Consider the following 19,121-nt stretch of genomic DNA (forward strand, 5'->3'; position numbering starts at 1 on the left):
CACCCAGCACAGGCTGAACACAGAGAAGTCGCTTGGGCGAATAACTGTGGGTTGAATAATGGAAAATACAACTCAAATTCACGCTCTAACTTCTCCAGGTATTTCTAAGGAACAGGGTAGAAAGGGTCAAACTCTTCCCCCCCTTCCCCTCACCGGGTTGGCCTCAGGGGACTGGACATCACGCTCTGGATCTACCACATGCTTACAGAGAGGCAGTGCAGGACCTGCACATCATTTGCTGGCTGTGTGACCCCCGAGCCAGGAACTGACGTCTCTGGGCCTAAGGTTCCTGGTCTGCAGAACAGGACTCACAGGAAACCTACTTTTTGAGGTTGTTGTGGGATTAGTGAGTAATCCCTGTAAAAGGCTTAGAACAGGGTAGCACGTGGTAAACACAGTGTGTGTGTGTGTGTGTGTGTGTGTGTGTGTGTGTGTGTCTGTGTGTCTGTGCTGGGGGCGTGGGGGGAGGGAGCTGGAGCCAGGTAGATCTGAGTTCAAATTCTGATCATGCTGTTTCCTCATAACCCGGGGCAAGCGATGTTTCTAAGCGCCCATTTCGTCATCTATAAAACCTGAATGATCACGCTGTCCATAGACCATAGTGGTGAGGATTACGTGAGATCAAGACTGAAAGACGAAATTATTAACCAAGACGCCATTTCTTTAGGCTGGCCCTGTGCCACGCACTTTTGCACAAACCCATGAGGGCTGGGGTTTCTGAGTTCTGGCCCAGGATGGGCCCTATGCCAAATCCTGTAAATGAACTGTGAATCGACACCAACCTGACAGAGGAGGTGCCACGATTAACCCATTCCGCAGGTGAAGAAGATGAAACACAGAGAGGCCAAGTGACCTGTCCAAGATCACACAGCCAAGGAGTGACAAAGCCCCTGAATCCACACGGCCGCCGTAGGCATTGTTACTAGCCTTATCTTTAAAAAAAAAAAAAAAAAAGTTTTTTTTTTTTAAAAATATTTATTTGTTTCGAGAGAGAGAGCGAGAGAGTGGCAGAGAGAGAGAGAGGGAAACACAGAATCTGAAGCAGGCTTCAGGCTCTGAGTTGTCAGCACGGATCCTGACACTGGGCTTGAACTCACAAACTGCAAGATCATGACCTGAGTGGAAGCTGAACGCTTAACCAACTGAGCCACCCAGGCACCCCATTACTAGCCTTATCTAAAGATGAGGAAACTGAGGCTCAGAGAGGAGAAATCCACTGCCCAAGATCATCGCCAAGACGGCACCGAACAAAACCTCTATCCTATCACTGAAGGCCTCAGTTTGCGTGCCAGGAAAATGGGCACATGAGCTGCGGGCTTTTCTATTTTCGCCTCTTGGCTACAATTTTTATTTTTATTATTTTTTTAAGATTTTATTTTTAAAGAATCTCTACGCCCAACATGGGGCTCGAACTTACAACCCTGAGATCAAGCGTTGCATGTTCTACCGACTGAGCCAGCCACATGCCCCTCCCTCTTAGCCATGTTTTTTTTTTTTTTTTTTTTTTTTTTTTTAAACTCACCAGTTTCTTTTTAATTTAAAAAGTTCACCAACGTTGGGGCATTGCTGGGGGGCTCAGTCGGTTGAACATCCAACTTCAGGTTATGATCTCATGGCTCGTGAGTTTGAGCCCCGCATTGGGCTGGCTGCTGTCAGGGCAAAGCGTGCTTCGCATCCTCTGTCCCCCTAAGGTCTGGGCTTAGACCTTAAGAGGCTGAGAGTGTTTCCGTTTGCAACCGACAGAGGTGTGAGAAAGGCTTCCCTCGTGTGGCTGCTCCCCCTTTGGCCCACACCCCACAGTGCTAAAATGTAACCTGAGGCACGTTACAAAGTTTAGAAGTTTTTTGGAGCAAAAATCAATTTGAACCCGTCCCAACCCAGCAGATGGAAAGGGGTTCCCAGGAGCTGTTCAAAATCAAAGACCTTTTAGGCAGAAGGGAGCAGGAACAAGGAATTTAAGCGATGCAAAAAAGTGGGTTGATTACTGCGAGGTTACTTTTTCCTTTAGGGGATGGCAGAGATCTATCAGGAGAATGACCTTCCTAATGTTGATCAGGTGACTCCTGACTGACCGGGTTAACATTCCATTTCCAGGAGAGCTGAAACCGTCTTAAGTCCCAGTTTGGTGACATGGGGCTTAGCATAAATGACTCTATTTGGGGCCTGCTGTTCTTGCTTTTAACAGTATTGGGCAGACCTTCCCAGCTGAGCCCAGCCCAGATCAGCCACCTCTCAGCCAAACGCACATCTGTTTTAAAGTGACTGCATTTCGGGAGGCACCTGGGAGGCTCAGTGAGTTAAGCATCTGACTTCGGCTCGGGGTCATGATCTCGCAGTTTGCGGGTTCGAGCCCCGTGCCGGGCTCTGTGCTGACAGCTCGGAGCCTGGAGCCTGCTTCGGATTCTGTGTCTCCCTCTCTCTCTGCCCTTCCCCGCTTGTTCTCTCTCTCTCTCTCTCTCTCTCTCTCTCTCTCTCTCTCCCTCTCTCTCTCTCTCCCAAAAATAAATAAACATTAAAAAATTTTAAAAATTAAAGTGACTGCATTTTGGGGCACCTGGGTGGCTCAGTCGGTTGAGCGTCCGACTTTGGCTCAGGTCATGATCTCATGGTTCATGAGTTCGAGCCCCGCATCGGGCTCTCTGTTGTCACCACTGAGTTCGCCTGGGATGCTCTGTCCCGGGCTCTCTCTGCTGCTCCCCCACTCGTGCTCTTTGTCTTCCAAAAATAGACATTAAAAAAAAATAAAGTGACTGCGTTTTGGTGTGGTGTGTTTCATGGCATTTTTGTGGCAATAGATACATATTCCACACCCCCCCCCCGATATATCTTGGTGCTATGGTCTGAATGTCTGTATTCCCTCCAGATGCACATGTTGAAATCCTAACCCTCAAAGGTGATGATATTAGGATTCATCCTTCCTCCCACGAGAGGATACAACCAGTCTGTGTTCTAGAAGAGGACCTTCACCTGACCAGCTGGCACCCTGCTCTCAGACTTCCAGCTTCCAGGACCATGAGCAATAAATTTCTGTTGTTTAGTAGCCATCCAGTCTGTAATACAGCATCCTGAATGGATTAAGACATTTGGCAATTGTTCCAAAGCGGTACCTATAGATCAGCTTTATTCTTTTTTTTTTTTTTTAACGTTTATTTTTGAGAGAGAGAGACAGAACACGAGCAGGGGAGGGGCAGAGAGAGAGGGAGACACAGAATCAGAAGCAGGCTCCAGGCTCTGAGCTGTCAGCGCAGAGCCCGACGTGGGGCTCGAACTCACAGACCGCGAGATCACGACCTGAGCCGAAGTCGGATGCTCAACCGACGGAGCCACCCAGCTGCCCCTAGATTACCTTTATTCTTTTTAACAGCTGCTAAGTTTTTCTTTCTTTTAACTTAAAAAAATGTTTAATTTTGAGAGAGAGAGAGAGTGTGCGTGTGTGTGCGTGTGTGCGTGTGTGAACGAGTGGGGAAGAGAGAGAGGGGGGACAGAGGACCCAAAGCAGGCTCTGCACCGACAGCAAAGAGCCCGATGTGGGGCTCGAACTCGCGAATGATGAGATCATGACCTGAACTGAAGTCCGATGCTTAACTGACTGAGCCACCCAGGCCCCATCAGCTGCATATTAGCACATTATTTCATTAAGTGATGTCTCATCTTTTATCCATATATATATATATATATATATATATATATATATATATATAAAATCCATTTATATATGGAAATCTCTACACCCAATTGGGGCTTGAACTTACGGTCCCAATATCAAGAGCAGCGTGCTCTTCTCGCTGAGCCAGCCAGGTGCCCCAATAAAAAGATTTTTTTTTTTAATTTTTTTTTCAACGTTTATTTATTTTTGGGACAGAGAGAGACAGAGCATGAACGGGGGAGGGGCAGAGAGAGAGGGAGACACAGAATCGGAAACAGGCTCCAGGCTCTGAGCCATCAGCCCAGAGCCCGACGCGGGGCTCGAACTCACGGACCGCGAGATCGTGACCTGGCTGAAGTCGGACGCTTAACCGACTGCGCCACCCAGGCGCCCCAAAAAGATTTTTTTAAAAAGCCATTCACAAGACAAAGAAGAAATCATAACAAATGAGAAAATATTTACAAATGACCAATAATCAAACTACTGTATAACAAAACTTGCTAAAGGACAATCTATTGCCGAGGGCACCTGGGTGGCTCAGCCGGTTAAGCTCTGACTTTGGCTCGGTCATGATCTCACTGGTCTTGACTTCAAGCCCCTCATCGGGCTCTCTGCTGTCATCACAGAGCCCACTTTGGATCCTCCGTCCCCCTCTCTCTCTGCCTCTCCTCCGCTTGTGCTCTCTCTCTCTCTGTTTGTCTCAAAATACATTTTAAAAAGGACAATCTATTGCTGCATGTGACAATATGAATGAATCTCAACAGACAGAATGTTGAGCAAAAGAAACTCAATAAAAGGATATATGATTATATTACATGAAGTTCAATTAACAGGCAAAGCTAAACTAGGGTTTTAAAAGCCAGGGTAGTGGTTCCGTTGGAGAAAAGAGGGGACTCTGATGGGGAGGGGGAATGGGAGAGCTTTTTGGAGGGCTTTATCTTGGTGCTGGTGACTCAGATATACATATACATAAAAGTTCATCGATCTTAAGATTAGGGTGCTTTGCGGTATATAAGTTATACCTTAACACAGAGGTAAATTTAAGAGACTAAAATATTAATAAATTTGACTGTCCAAACACTCCACATATAACATTTTCAAAGTAAAGAACACATTCGAAATAGTAGAATGTAAAAACAACCAAAAAAACAACAGCAAGAAACTAAGATGCAGCTAAAGCAACCCCTAGAGGAAAATGTATAGCCTTGTTGATAAAGATGGATTTGGAGGGACTGGAGTAGGGCTGGTGGGGAGTCATGAAAGACTATCTTGTTTGCCTGTCTTTCTGCCACCACCTCCACCACCGGGGGGTCTGACATCCAGTGGATCGCAGGGATTCTTGGGGAACAAGAAGGAGCAGAAACGTCCTTAACTCTCTGGTTCTTCAGTTCTGGGACCGGCTTGGATTTATGTCTTGTCTTCCCTGAACCGTTGGGTTCATGGACTGCCAGGATTGGGAGAGGCATTTTGGAGTTGGGTGAGGAGAGCATTCTGGGGTGATGGCTCATGGGGGTGAAGTGCTGCTTCTTGGAGCCTCTCCTGGAGGTGGCAGCCTCATCCCTAGGGGAGGGGTGGGGACAGAGGAGGTGGTAGATAAAAGGGAGGGTTTGGGAGCAGGGATGTTCTGTAATGCCAGGGCTTAGGGGTGAAAGGAAAGTTCTAAAATTTTAGAATCCTGAAATTCTAGTATGCTGGCTGTTGCCTTGGGCAAATCCATCCCCCCCCCCCGCTTTAAAATTATTTTAGAGAGAAAGGGAACAAGTTGGGGAGAGGGACAGAGGGAAAAGAGAGAGGATCTCAAGCAAGCCCCACACTCAGCATGGAGCCCAATGTGGGACTCGATCCCACGACCCTGGAATCATGACCTGAGCTGAAATCAAGAGTCAGAGGCTCAACGGACCAGCCACCCAGGCACCCCCTCCTGGCCCTCTTTGCAGCCTCAGTGTCCATCTTCTGTAAAATGGAGCCTCGGCATGAAGAGGTGGGATTGGGGAGGGATAAGAAATACAAACTCAGGGACTAACTACCTGGGCCAGTTTGGTTCTGTTATTTCCCAGCTGTGTTACTTTGGGCAAGTAACTTGACCTCTCTGGGCTTCACTTTTCTGATTTGTAAAATTTGCAATACACACCTCTTAGGACGGTCAGGGAATTAAATTGGTTAAAACACATACAATACTTGGGCCCTGAAGCCAGACGACCGGGGTGATGAAGGGGGCATGGGAAGGAGGTCCAAATTACCAGGGCCCGAAGGTCCCCCAGGAAAGGGACTCTGGGATGACAATGTGACTTTGCTGAGAGGCCTGTACATTGTCTTCATCAAAGCCTGAACCTACTCTCGGCAGCTTTGTGCCTGTTTGATTCCCAGCTCCGCCCCTTCTCAGGCTGCGCGACCCTGGGCAAGTCATTTCACTTTTCTGAGCTTTACTGTTGGGAGTGTTAAGTGAGTTAATATATATTAACTTGACATACAGGAGTGCTCCCTGAGACTTAACGGTTAGGGTGGGGACTGTGGAGTGGCCACTCAACATCCATGCTAACCTCTTTCTAGCGTGTCCGGCGTTCTGAAGGGAGCGTGGTTCTGGGGGGGGGGGGGCGCAAGAGATGTTCCTTCAACCCTTTCAATGATTTTTGTAAGCACCTAATATTTGGTAGTCAGGCCCTTTTCTGCATAAGCTGGGTAGAGTGGTTTCCAATGGACCGATAAGGCTACTGTTATTTCCCGAGTCAACAAATACTCATGTAGCCTGAGGGCACTGGGGAGCCATGGCAAGTTCTACGCAGGAGCAAGCTGCAGGTAGAGAGCAGGTGGGAGGGGGCAGCTTGGGGCAGGAGATCAGGGAGGAGGTGAGGGCAGAAAGGAAGAACATGAAGGAGGTCTTGAGCTAGGGTAGGAGGAGGCCTGGGAGACTGACGGGCTTTGGGAGGTTGGAGCCCGGGATGAATATACCGGTGGGGTGACGGGTCTTGGCTCCCCAGGGCTGACTTTCTATGAGACTCAAAGAAGGTAAAGGAGTAGAGCTCATGAGCCAAGTCCCTGTGTTTGAGCCACCCAGCCCAGGTCACACGACTGGAATAGTGCTGCAAAGGATTCTGGGCAACCGAGTTTCTGCCAGTTTTGGCTTCTCTAAAGGAGGCTGTCATAGGCCGGCAACCTCCCCAAACACAGAAAGTGCTTCTTAGGCTGTATGGCCAAAAGGAATGTCAAATGTCCCCATAAGTGCTTATTAGGGCTCCAGGGGGCTGGGCTGGGCTGGGCTGAATCCTGTGTGTGTGTGTGTGTGTGTGTGTGTGTGTGTGCGTGCACGTGTGTGTGATGTGTCCGGCTCCTGTCTCTCCCTTGTTCACAGCCCTCAGGGGCTCCCATCCACTCACAGCGTGCTGGAAACTCCTCCATGGTCCCTAGGGTCCCATGGGTCTGCTCCTATCCCCTCATCTTCTTCCTCCCACTCTCCCCTCTGCTCCAGCCCTCCAGCCTCTTCCTTGTCTCTCAGATACTCCAAGCCACTCCCACCTCAGGGCCTTTGCACCTGCTGTTCCGCTTCCAGATCCTCACATGGCTGGCTCCCTTCTCCCCCTCAGGTCGCTGCTCAGATGTCACTTCCCCTGACATGCCTGACCTGACCTCCTCTGCTGTGCCATCGCTCTCACCTCTTACCCTCTTTGATTTTCTGTCAGAGCCCTGTGGCCCCTGACATTACAGCATATGTTTACTTTTCACGCTCACTAAAATGTCACCTCCATGAGGGCAGTGGTTTTGGTTGTTTTCTGCTCTGTCCCCAGTAAGTGCTTAATAAAGAATTGTTGAGGGGCGCCTGCGTGGCTCAGTGGCTTAAGCGTCCGACTCTTGGTTTCGGCTCAGGTCATGTTCTCATGGTTTGTGGGTTCGAGCCCCAGGACCCGGCTCTGTGCTGCCGGGGCAGAGCCTGCTTCGGATTCTCTCTCTTCCTCTCTCTGCCTCCCCTGCTCTTGCGTGCTCTCTCTCTCTCTCTCTCTCTCTCCCACCCTCTCTCAAAATAAATAAAGAGACTTAAAAAATATTGTTGACATGATAAATGCCTCACTATTGCAGTGTAGTTCCTTTTGGTTCTCTGGGCCTCAGTTTCCCTAGCCATGCAGGAGAGCTTTGCCACTCTGACCTTGGTGGGAAGGGACAGTGGGTGGAGAGACCAGGGGCTGGGCCCCAAGGAAAAGTTTTCTAAGCACCCCCTCCCCACCAGGAATCTGGGGAAAGGCAGAGAGGCCCCCCTTTCCCTAGGTCAGTCCCCACCTGCCTGGGAAGAAACGGGGGACACCTGGGAGGAGGGAGGAACCCCAGAGGGAAAAAGGATGGTCTCTTCTTGGTTGTAATCCTGGGTGATCCCTGGACTCCTCCTGGCCCCTGGACTCGCCTCGCCTGCCCAGCAATCTTGGCGCCCTCTAGGCAGAGGAAGCAGCTTCCTCCAGCCACCCCTGCGTCCACAGAATGTGCTCCTCAGCCCTTCAGGTCCCTGTCACGGTGGAGTGTCCCTGCTCCGCCCGGATCTGGCGGGAAGGAGCGGGTGGGTGCTCTGCTCTGACCCAAGTGGCTGCCCAGCCCCCTTCCCCTGCGGCGGGGACGGCCTCCCGGGTCAGCGGCTGCCCTTGTAAGGAGGTGACACCCCGGACACCCGACACGCCGGGTTATAATTAACTCAGACACGTGGCGACCCCACCCCCCCAACACCTGTCCCTGTGTCCCCCCAGCCCCAGCGCCTGGGGTCTAGGTCTTTGCAGAGGCGACAGCGAAGCGCCCTCTAAAAATAAGCTCCCTTCCAGGATGAGTCCCTCCCTGTCCCCTCCCCACCAGCCCAGCGGAAATCTCCCAGTGTCAGCCCCGCGGCTGGGGGGGGGGGGGGGCAACCCCTTCCCCCAACCTGGCCTCGAGTTCCAATCCTCTCGACTCAGGAGAGCCTCAGTTTCCCCCTACTCACTGTGCACCCAAGCACAGGCTTCTGGGCTTACACTGCCCTGCGTTCAGGCCTGGGCTTTGGCCAAGTGCTCCCCATAGCTGGGTGACAACGGGCAAGTCTCCACAAAACCAGAAACCGGGCCTCCCGGGGGGCTATTGCAAGGCTTCCCCAGGTGCAGGGCTCAGGACCCGCTGTTTACCCAGGTCAAGGCCACTGGGGGCTGGAGGAGAGGTCTGGGCATAGGAGGGGCTGGCGGCCCAGTGCAGGGCCAGGGGAGGGTGGCTTCTACGTGCCTGGGACGTCCCCTGCCACGGTCCCGTGTCCTGGGCGCGGGGCCAGCTGTCCCTGCCAGCCCGACTCAGCACTTGGTCAGGGAATCAGCTTGATGTGACGCTCAGCCCCTGGGGCAGCCCATACAAGGCCATGGGGCTGGGCACAAGGCATGCCTGGGTTCAGGGTGGGCACGGTGCCCGGGCAGCGAGGTGAGAAGCTCAGCCACCCTCCAGCTCCCTTCCCCGGGGGGCAGCCCCTCCCAGCTGCACAGCCCGGCCCCCCTATATAAGGCCAGGGCTACAGGCCCTTCCTTTGGGTCAGTGTCGCCTCCAGGATACAGACAGCCCCTTTCAGCACAGCCCAGCCAGGTACCGCTGGGGGTGGGAATCAGGGTGGGGTCCAGAATGGGGGCCCCCCCTGGTGCCAGCAGCCGATCTGGTCCTATACACAGGAGGGTTGGTGTGTGGGGAGATTGGCCCTGCGTCTGGAAGTCACCTCCACCTGTGACCCCCCCCGCCCACACTGCCCGCAGGGTCTGTGTCGCAGGGTCTGTGTCGCAGGGCCACGGGGAGGGATCTTGGAGACAAAGGGAGTCCTGCCAGCTGCCAGCTGTCACCCCTGCAAGGGGCTGAGGGGTTGCAGGGCTGCAGGGGGCCTGTGATTGTGATGGTTTGTCACCAGAATGGCAGGGGGGTGGGGGGTGGGGGTGGGGGTGATGGCACGAGCCGCGGGGAGTGCCCGTATGTCCACCGACAGGGTCTGCGAGAGCAGGCTCCACGGGGTCTTGGCATTTGTGATTCTGTGGGTCCCCGTGGTGTCCCACAACAGTGTGACCTTGTGTTCTAGACTTTCTGTGGCTCCCGCACGGGTGCCTGCACCCCGGCTGTGTCCCTGAGCTTGGAGGGGTGTGTGTGTGTGTGTGTGTGATTCTGTTCCCGGTGTGTGTGGTGCTGGGGCTATTTCTGTCTGTGTCTCTGGGCCTCCCCCGCCTTGCCTCCGTGCCCTCTGCTGACATGTCTCTTGCAGGGTGGGGGTGGGAGAGCATGAAGGGGGGTTTCTGGGCTGGAAGCCCTTGAGGCCCGAGGCCTGGACGCGTGTCCTCCCGGCCTCCTTGGCCCACCTGTCTCCGGCCTGCTGACTTGGCGCAAGCCGAGCCCCTGGAATGTGTGGGGTGGGGGGACAGCAGCTGGGGGGGGGGAGGAGGAGGAGTCTGCCAGAGTCTATAAATAATCCCCAACCCTGGACGGCAGCTCCGTCGTGAATTCCACCCGCCCCTGGCCTGATGCCGCAGCCTTCGGCTCCCCCCTGGTCCTGATTCCCTTCCCACCGTCCTAACTGCCTCCCACTCCTGGAGCCGGGAGCGAGCTCCCAGTCCCGCCAGGGCCACTGAAGAGTCCCTCCTCCTTCCTGGCTCTTACGCGACAGTAACAACAGCAGCCCGCCCTCCAGGTAGCAGGCCCCAGCTCCACGGGAGGGCAGGTGATCAGCTGGCCTCATGATGGAGTCTGAAGAGTCCTCTTGGCCACCCCCTAGGCAAGGCTTAGTCCACAGGAGACAGAGGCTCAGAGAGGCTGAGCAACCGGCTTGGGGGTCACACAGCAGGGAAGTGGCACAGGTGGCATTTGAACCCAGCTCTGACGACTCCCGCAGCTGAGCTCTTCTCAACTGAGCCCTGAGGGAGGGTTGCCAGCAGACAGGGGTGGGGACGGCCACCCAGCCTTCCCTTCCACCCTGCCCCTCATCCCTTGAACCCAGGAACCTCCGTAGACAGGATGTCCCTTCTCTGCTCGCACACTCGTTCTCCGCAACACCCTCCACCTTCTCTGAGACTCCTCACGCAGACCTTTAAAATAATAACAACAGGGGCGCCCGGGGGGCTCAGTCGGTTAAGCGGCCGACTTCGGCTCAGGTCATGATCTCACGGTCTGTGAGTTCGAGCCCTGCGTCGGGCTCTGTGCTGACAGCTCAGAGCCTGGAGCCTGCTTCGGATTCTGTATCTCTCTCTCTCTCTCTCTCTCTCTGCCCCTCCCCCGCTTGTGCTCTGTCTCTCCCTCTCAAAAATAAACATTAAAAAAATTAAAAAAAAAATGACAGCGATAATTATAATAATGGCCAAGCAAAATAATGTTTATTGTGAGCCAGGACTATTCCAAGTGCTTTACGTAGTTTGGCTCCTTTCGTGCTCCCAATAGCCCCATGGGATGAGTGCTATTATGACCCCCCCCCCATTCTACACATGAGTAATCTGAAAGCACAGAGAAGTTAAGCAAGGTGCCCAAGGTCACACAGCGTCTTGTAACTGGCAGACCTGGAATTTAAACCCGGGCTGTCTGATTCTGGAAACTACGCTTTTATCCATGCCAGCATTACTGTTCTATCCCAAAGGCCCCCCGTTTCATTTTCCAGCTGGAGAAACTGTCTCTAGCAAGATTATTAGTCTGGGGTCACCTGTCAGGGTGTGACCGAGCTGGGATCTTAGCCATAGAGTTCGGATGCATCCTGTGAAGACGCGGGGGCTCAGAGAGGGCGCCCTTCTTGTCCCCAGTCACACAGCCGTCGGGCCCGTTCGGCCCCCAGACCTTGCTCTGTTCCCTTGCTGGTCTCTGCTGGACGCGAGCTAACCTTCTCCACCTTCCCTGCCCACCAGGCCCCCCACGCCGCCACCATGCCGTTCGGTAACACCCACAACAAGTTCAAGCTGAACTACAAGCCTGAGGAGGAGTACCCTGACCTCAGCAAGCACAACAACCACATGGCCAAGGCGCTGACCCTTGAGATTTACAAGAAGCTGCGGGACAAGGAGACTCCATCCGGGTTCACTCTGGACGACGTCATCCAGACAGGTGTGGACAACCCAGGTAAGCCCCCTTGGTGGAGCGGGGACGACGATCAGAATGGTGGGGGTAGGGGAGGGGGGCTCAGGAGCTGCCTTCCAGGCCTCGATCCCACCTCCCTGGGCCTCAGTGTCCTCATCCGAAAAATGGGCACCCATGTTGCGAAAACATAGGAGTCGGCGCACACAAGTGCTTAGAGCAGCCCCTGGTACGGGGCCAGCACTCGGGATCTGAGGGGGGATGTCATTGGTGCTGTGGTCCTTTCTCCCCTTGGAGAAAGGGGACCCTGCGAGGGTCAGCAGCACCAGAGGCAAAAAAAGCACGTCCTAGCCTCCAACTCACTGTGCCATTGAGGAGGGAGGGCCCCTCCTTCCAGACCCCTGTTTTCCCCTCTGGGAACACGAGGGCTGTTCAAGTCTCTTGTCATCTGTGGGAGCCGATCGTCTAATAAGCTTTTGAAAATGTTTAGGTAAAGGAAAAGTATGTGATTTGGGGACTCTGAAGTGGTCATATTTTTAGTACCTTGTAACTGGCCCCCCAAGACTCTCCTTTCTCTGTTGCCCTGCCCCCAGCACCTTGCCCTCACCCCAGATGCTGCCTAGACCTCTCCTAGCCTTCCCTCCCCATCCACATAACCCTCAGCCTCTGCAGTTCTGAAACACACACACTCACAGGCACACACACACACACACACACACACACACACACAGTCTATGCTGGACCCAGGAGCCCGGGCCTTCCTTGCTGGGGACAGGCAGCTCTGACCTCACCCTGAACCCCCAGGTCACCCCTTCATCATGACCGTGGGCTGTGTGGCTGGCGACGAGGAGTCCTACCAGGTTTTCAAGGATCTCTTCGACCCCATCATCCAGGACCGGCACGGGGGCTACAAACCCACCGACAAGCACAAGACCGATCTCAACCATGAGAACCTCAAGGCCAGCCACCCCCTCCCACCCACCACCAGAGGGGAGGGATGGGGGAGGGAGGGAGGCAGACAGAGGGGCAGAGGGGCAGAGAGGCACAGAAGACAGACCAGGAGGCTGGGGTCAGATGGGAGGGGAGCCAGGGAGGGAGATGAAAAGACACAGGAAGTGGGGGGCCAAGGTGGGGAAAGAGATGCTTGGAGAGAAAAACAGGGACACATGAGGGGCGGGGAGAGAGACAGATGGAGGGAAGGACAGAGAAGGGAGAACCCAGCGAGCGGGGCAAGGAGGAGCTGAAAAAAGTAGCAGAGAGTAAGAACTGGGAGCATCGGGGGGGTCACAGGCTTGCTGGGGAAGGGGCAGCTTGGGCGGCATGCCCAGCCCTGACCCCCCACTCCTGCCCTCCAGGGCGGAGACGATCTGGATCCCAACTACGTGCTCAGCAGCCGCGTCCGCACGGGCCGCAGCATCAAGGGCTACACGCTGCCCCCCCACTGCTCCCGGGGCGAGCGCCGGGCGGTGGAGAAGCTCTCCGTGGAAGGTGAGAACCCCCACCCTGCCCGCCATTGGGGCCACCCAGCTCTGGCCCTGCTTCTCCATGGAACGAGCTTGGTAAATCATAGCTGCTTGGTGAGTGATGGCTGGCAGCACTACCCCTGGTGGAAGTCTGGGGGGGCTGTCAGGGCACCCTGAGCAGATCTCTGCCTGTAGATACCAGGGACCTGACTTCCATCCATCCGTTCATCCACCCATCCATCATCCATCCATCCATCCATCCATCCATCCATCCATCTATCCAACCAGCAAACATTTATAGCTGTTATGGTCCTGAGTAGGGAGCTGGGGGCTTTCATGATGAATAGGATGGATGAGGTCGCTGCTCTCACAGATCCGTCAGCCTGGTGAGGAGATAAGAGGGAACACAGAAACCAACAAAAGAATAATTCCCAAATGCCACGTAGCCAAGAAACGAGGGTGGGTCACAGAATGACTCAGGGGAGCTCCCTTAGAAAGGAGGAGACCTGACTGACAAGGAAGGAGGCTGAAGAATTCCAGGCCAGCAGAGCAGCAAGTGCAAAGGCCCTGAGGTGGGCAAGTGTGTGGGAGGAACAGCCAGGAGACCAGTGTGGCTAGAGCTGAGTGGAGGGGGGGAGGAGATGGGGTCCGAGGAGTATGAGTGGCCAGGTTGCACAGAGCCTTGTGTGCCCTCGGGAGGGCTTTGGCTTTGACTCTGAGGGAGATGGAAGCCATGGAGTCCTCTGGCTGTTGGGTGGGGAACAGACTGGGGGCAAAGGTAGGAGCAGAGAGACCGTGAGGGGAAGGCACAGTCGTTCAGGTGGGGGTAGGAGATAGGCAACGGATGGGGAGAGACAGCAGGGATGTTTGGGAGGGAGAATCATCAAGGTGGGCAGGCATAAACAACTAGCTCTCAAAAAAAAAGAAAAAAGAAAAAGCCCCAATCTATAGCGACTGCCAATTTCTATGGTATAAATTCTCCTACCACGGCCAATTTTGAGCTATGAACATGGTGTCATAGAAAGATGGGAAAAGATGGGCGGTAACATATCCTTACATAGTATTCCCACCTTACAGATACAGATGAAAATAACTTCAAGGATGTAGATAATAAAAATGAAAATAACTTCAAGAATGTAGGCGGCGCCTGAGTGGCTCAGTCGGTTGAGCGTCAGACTCTTGGTTTCAGCTCAGGTCATGGTCCCCAGGTCGTGGGATCGAGCCCCGTGTCAGGCTCCACACTGAGCATGGAGTCTGCTTGAGATTTTCTCTCTCTCTCTCTCTCTCTCTCTCTCTCTCTCTCTCTCTCTTTGACCCCGCCCCTGCTCGTGCCCCCTCTCTCTAAAATTTAAAAGAAAGAGTAAAATAATTAGGAAGCAATACTTTTGAGTATTTATTACCTATGTTTTAAATACATTTAAGGGGCGCCTGGGGGCTCAATTGGTTGAGCATCCGACGTGGGCTCAGGTCATGATCTCACAGTCCAGGAGTTCGAGCCCCACGTCGGGCTCTATGCTGACAACTCAGAGCCTGGAGCCTGCTTTGGATTCTATGTGCCCCTCCTCCACTTGGGCTCTGTCTCTCTCTCTCTCTCAAAAGTAAACAAACATTTAAAAAATTAAATATAATATATTTAATTGTAAGTTTATATAAATGATTATTTTTTAAAGCTTATTTATTTATTTTGAGGGAGAGAGAGAGAGAGAGAGAGAGAGAGAGAGAGAGACAGCATGAGCAGCGGAGGGGCAGAGAGAGAGGGAGAGAGAGAATCCCAATCAGGCCCTTCAGCGCGAAGCCTGATGCAGGGTTCAAACCCACGATCCGTGAGGTCATGACCTGGGGTGAAACTGAGAATTGGCCACTTAACTGACTGAGCCACCCAGGTGCCCCTATATAGGTTATTTTTAACAATATAATATAGTAAGTATATAGTATGTGATATAGAACATTACATAGAAATGTATAAAATGTATATAAATACATACATATTATAGAAATATATATTATGCATATGTGCATAATATACATTCATTCTACATATGAATGTACACAAATATTATGTATGGTATATTTTAATAATTTTTACTGATGGTTCCCCACATTCCTAAGATTTTGATCATCTGGCTGGCTGGCCGGTTGAAGGGGCCCCAGCACACCGTTGCTCCCAGGCGGATGGGATGCGAAGGTCAAGGAAAGGGAGATTCCCTGTTTCTGGGCCGAGCACATGGCATGGCTCTTTCCGGAGCCTGGGCAGGCAGGGGGGGAGCATGCTTTGGGGACAGGTCGCGAATTTGGGTTTCGTCCTAGTGTTCAGGCGCCGTTAGGACATCCACGGGCCCAACCCCACGCTCGTTGGGGGCAGCAGTGTGGGGACTCCGGGGGCCTCCCCGTCCAGATTGTGGGGGCGCAGGCTGCTGACCATTCCCTCGTGTGGCCCCTCAGCCCTCAACAGCCTGACAGGCGAGTTCAAGGGGAAGTACTACCCTCTGAAGAGCATGACCGAGCAGGAACAGCAGCAGCTTATTGACGATCACTTCCTGTTCGACAAGCCCGTGTCCCCACTGCTGCTGGCCTCAGGCATGGCCCGAGACTGGCCCGACGCCCGCGGCATCTGGTGAGGTCCCCTCCCCCCAGCCTCCTCCAGTCCCCCCACTCCCCTCCCCATTCCTCCACCAAAGCCAACACCATAAAAACAATTATGTTTCCAGGCGCCCCAGACAATGACCTCGCCTTCCCACCCCTGCCTACTTTGTGGTCTGTGAGTCACATTTTAGGAAACTTGGACCAGGGAAGTGGCAATTAGGGACTTAGACTTGAACCAGACTCCCTGGGTTCCAATCCCAGCACTGCCATTTACTAGATGTGACCTCAGGCACATTATTTAACATTTCTGTGCCGACCGAGCCCCACATTGGGCTCCACAGTGAGCGTGGAGCCTGCTTAAGATTCTCTCTCTCCCTCTGCTCCTCTCCCCTGCTCTTTCTCTCCTTCTCTCTCTCTCTCTATACACCAGTGTCTGGTATATAGTAAGTGACCAACATCTTGGCTATTAGTTTTACCTTCGACTGTTGCTAGTTAGGTTTGTATGAATCCTTGAATCCCTGATTCTGATTAGGCAAAGATTTTCAAAGGTTTCAAAAGCCTAGGTTTCAGATGATCAGGAGAATGTGTGAGTTCTAAGACATACACATTTTAAATATTTTTAGGTTCTAAGATTCCACTAATTTCAGATTCTGTGATTCCATGGTTGCAGACATTTCCAGATCTTAATGTTTTATCTGAGATGTCACAGGGTGATGGGAAGATTGGTCCTGGGACCAGAAGTAGGATTTCCAAGATTTATCAATTCTGATTCCCAGCTTTTGTTTTTCAAAGATTCTGAAATTCTAAGAGTCTGTAATTTAACGCTGTTCAAAGACTTAAGACCCTCAAAGTCTTTGATCCTAGGACTGGCGATTTCTCAGATTCTAGGACGTTAGGGTCTACAGGTGTAAGCTTCCGCGATTTTCAGGAGCCGGTGCCACCACCTCAAACTCCTCAGGCCCGCTGCCCCCTTGCGGTGGGTACTTTTGCCAGGGGGCGGGAATGGGGTGGCCACGCGGGACTGATCCCTTGGCCTCCTCCTGCGCCCCACCCTAGGCACAATGACAACAAGAGCTTCCTGGTGTGGGTAAACGAGGAAGACCACCTCCGAGTCATCTCCATGGAGAAGGGGGGCAACATGAAGGAGGTTTTCCGCCGCTTCTGCGTGGGGCTGCAGAAGGTGGGTAGCCTGCCTCTCACGGCAGACTTCTGACCCCCGCTGAACGCCCCACCCGCTTTCCAAGACCCCGCCCCCCCGGGGAACCCGGCTCCACCCAGCGCCCGAGCCCCGCCCCTAATAACCCGACCCCACCCAGTGCCCTAGCCGCCCCCCAACAGACCGGGTCCAACCGATGCCTAACCCCCGCCCATAAGACACCGGCTCCACCCAGTGCCCGAGCCCCGCCCCTAAGAGACCGACTCCACCCTATGCCCAAGCCCCGCCCCTAGGAGACGGCTCCGCCCTCGCCCAAGCCCCGCCCCTAAGGGACCGACTCCACCCCATGCCTAAGCCCCGCCCCAAGGAGACGGCTCCACCAGCGCCCAAGCCCCGCCCCTAATAACCCGACCCCACCCAGCGCCCAAGCCGCCCCCAAGAGACCAGGTCCAGCGTATGCTTAAGCCCCGCCCCTAAGAGGCCGGCTCCACCCTATGCCTCAGCCCGCCCACAAGCACCTGGCTCCACCCACCCTTATCCTGCCCAAGCCCTGCCCCTAAGAACTCGCCTCTAAAGCGTTCTCAAGCCCTGGCTCCACCAGGGTCGTCGGGCCCCTCCCTTCAGAAGCTCACCTCTCACGGTTTTCCGGTCCCACCCTCTCGGAATCCCACCCCCTACCCACGTGCTCACGCTGTGTCCCTCTCAGCCCCGTTCGAGTTGCGGGCGTATTCGGGGGGCGCCCCCTGGCGCTGACCCCAGATCCTCTCCCCTTACCTCAGATTGAGGAGATCTTCAAGAAGGCCGGCCACCCCTTCATGTGGAACGAGCACTTGGGCTACGTGCTCACCTGCCCATCCAACCTGGGCACCGGGCTGCGTGGAGGCGTGCACGTCAAGCTGGCGCACCTGAGCAAGCACCCCAAGTTCGAGGAGATCCTCACCCGTCTGCGCCTGCAGAAGCGGGGCACAGGTGCGGCTCTGCTTCCATCCGCGCGCCGCGGCGTCGGGGGCGGACCCTTTGTGGAGGCGGAGCACCCACGCGAGTTGTGGGGTGGACGAGGGCTGCCCCTCTGTGAGCCTCAGTTTCCTCCTCTTGTAAATGGGCATCCGCACGCCTTATCCCGTAGGAATCGATATGATATCATGGGTATATAATACGCATGTGTATACCCCGTGCCCCCTAGGAACCTCGGTTTACCGTCTATAAAGGAGAGGATGGCCAGGACTCAACCCCGGGGCATTCTCGCTCCAGAGCTCACGTTTGGCCATCGTGCTCTATTTTCATGTTGGAGGGTTGAGGGACGAGGTACCTAAATTAGCCGGAGGCGTGAGCCCATGAATAGACATTTAGGAGGCTCCGCATGCACGTAACCTGTTACACAGTAGGCCCTCAGTACGTGCGGCCAGCCCAGTGGGCACAGGGGCAGCAGGCCCCGCTCCTGCATCTCCGCTCGCTCCTTATGCCCCTGCCTCCTGCTCCTGCAGGTGGTGTGGACACAGCTGCTGTGGGCTCAGTATTCGACGTGTCCAACGCCGATCGGCTGGGCTCGTCCGAAGTGGAACAGGTGCAGCTGGTGGTGGATGGTGTGAAGCTCATGGTGGAGATGGAGAAGAAACTGGAAAAGGGCCAGTCCATCGACGACATGATCCCCGCCCAGAAATAGGCGTCCAGCCCACCCGCCGCCGACTGCTGGAGCCCCAGCCAAAGGGAGGACTCGGCCCATCGGAGCCCCGCCCCCCTCCCCCCCCCTCGGAGGGTTCGGTCAACCGGGGGCTCTTTCCACCATTTTCGGAATTCCATTTCCAGCCAGAGTTCCAACCAACGGGCTTCATCCTCTGAGTTGTGGCCAGTGAAAAACCTCCCCCACAGTCTCCTTTTCCCAGAGCTCCGCCCACCACCAGGAACTCTGGCTAATGGAGAGCTGTCAGGCACATCTGGAGCTCATGCTTTTTCTACACTCAAAGCAACAAATAAAAGCGATGGTGGCCTTAGCTCTCGTGCGATGGCAATTGAGCAAGAGGACGAGGGACTTTTGCCATTGGCCGCTGTGCGGCTTGCCCTCCCTAGTCATGTCTTACCCCATCCCTAAAATGAGGCAACTGCACAGCCCAATCCAAAACCATGAGGAATCTGAGACCCAGAGAGGCGTGGCCCCTTCCCGGCCTCCGCTCCCAATCAGTCACTCGTGCTCGGATCTCAGAGCGCCAGGGAGAGCACCAGGCTCACCAGGGAGAAACGAAACGTAAGCCAGACAAAA

The 19,121-nt window shown here is 54.1% G+C and overlaps 1 protein-coding gene across 1 annotated transcript; it reads left to right on the forward strand.

Moving 5' to 3' along the window:
• Nucleotides 1-9,124: 9,124 nt before the first annotated feature.
• CKM (creatine kinase, M-type) lies at nt 9,125-18,855 on the forward strand. Its single transcript, XM_043598602.1, has 8 exons — nt 9,125-9,217; nt 11,497-11,707; nt 12,467-12,621; nt 13,018-13,150; nt 15,568-15,739; nt 16,765-16,888; nt 17,644-17,833; nt 18,349-18,855. The coding sequence occupies exons 2-8, from the start codon at nt 11,515-11,517 to the stop codon at nt 18,525-18,527; spliced, it is 1,146 nt and encodes a 381-aa protein (XP_043454537.1). The 5' UTR covers nt 9,125-9,217; nt 11,497-11,514; the 3' UTR covers nt 18,528-18,855.
• Nucleotides 18,856-19,121: the final 266 nt, after the last annotated feature.

The sequence above is a fragment of the Prionailurus bengalensis genome, chromosome E2 (assembly GCF_016509475.1).
Source record: "Prionailurus bengalensis isolate Pbe53 chromosome E2, Fcat_Pben_1.1_paternal_pri, whole genome shotgun sequence".
NCBI lineage: Eukaryota > Metazoa > Chordata > Mammalia > Carnivora > Felidae > Prionailurus > Prionailurus bengalensis.